The following is a 717-nucleotide window of genomic DNA, read 5'->3' on the forward strand; positions in this document are numbered from 1 at the left end:
CCTGGAGCTCTGTGCCTGCCTCCAGCAGCCACTCTGGGGGAGCTGACGGTGGGAGCTGTGAAGCAGATAGTTCAGTTCCTGGCAATCCTGGAGAGTCAGAGGCAACAGGGCTCCCTGGCACCTGGCTGGGGGTCTGGGGAGATGGGATGGCAGATGTCAGTGCCTCTGTGGTAGGAAAAGGACTCAGAGACCACTTGAAACTGGTGACATGAGGGGAAGGTGTTACTGCTGCAGCTGCAGAAGTGTGCAGAGGGCTACCCACGAGGGTGGTGGGTGGGTCGGTGTGCTGTGGCTCCTGGGCTGTGGTTGGCCCTTCAGTGGGCAAGGCTGCATGATCCATATTTTTGGCTGAGCTGGTGAGGACAGAGGTAGCAGGAGAAGTTGTCTCTGGCACAGTGACAGCAGGTTTGTCTGCTGGTGGTGGTAGTGGGGATTCTGTAGCAGCCTGGAGAGAAGCAGCTTCGGTTGAGAGAGTCAGGTAGGTATAGCTGAGGGTTTCTGCAGGCTCAGGCGTTGTATCCGAGGCTGCAGAGGGCGTGACGTGGTTGGGTTCTGTGGGGGGCACAGTGCTTGGACCCACATGCACGGGGGTGGTGACAGGTTTTGTGGCCATGGTTGGGGCTGTGGTAGAGGACTTGGTGAGGGGAGCTGCTGAAGAAGGATACACACTTGAGCTTGGGATCTGGGCCTAGAGAAAAACAACATGATGGGGTGAGA

At 57.9% G+C, this 717-nt stretch overlaps 1 protein-coding gene across 1 annotated transcript in view; it reads right to left on the minus strand.

The window, feature by feature from the left end:
- Nucleotides 1–717, minus strand: part of LOC103798702 (plexin-B1-like) — a 36,583-nt gene that overhangs the window by 22,298 nt on the left and 13,568 nt on the right. The window contains 2 exon segments of the mRNA XM_009070982.1: nt 1; nt 3–688. The exon segment at nt 1 is cut by the window's left edge and continues 171 nt beyond it. Coding sequence (XP_009069230.1) covers nt 1; nt 3–688 — 687 coding nt within the window.

This window comes from Acanthisitta chloris, unplaced genomic scaffold (assembly GCF_000695815.1).
Source record: "Acanthisitta chloris isolate BGI_N310 unplaced genomic scaffold, ASM69581v1 scaffold15283, whole genome shotgun sequence".
NCBI classification, from domain to species: domain Eukaryota; kingdom Metazoa; phylum Chordata; class Aves; order Passeriformes; family Acanthisittidae; genus Acanthisitta; species Acanthisitta chloris.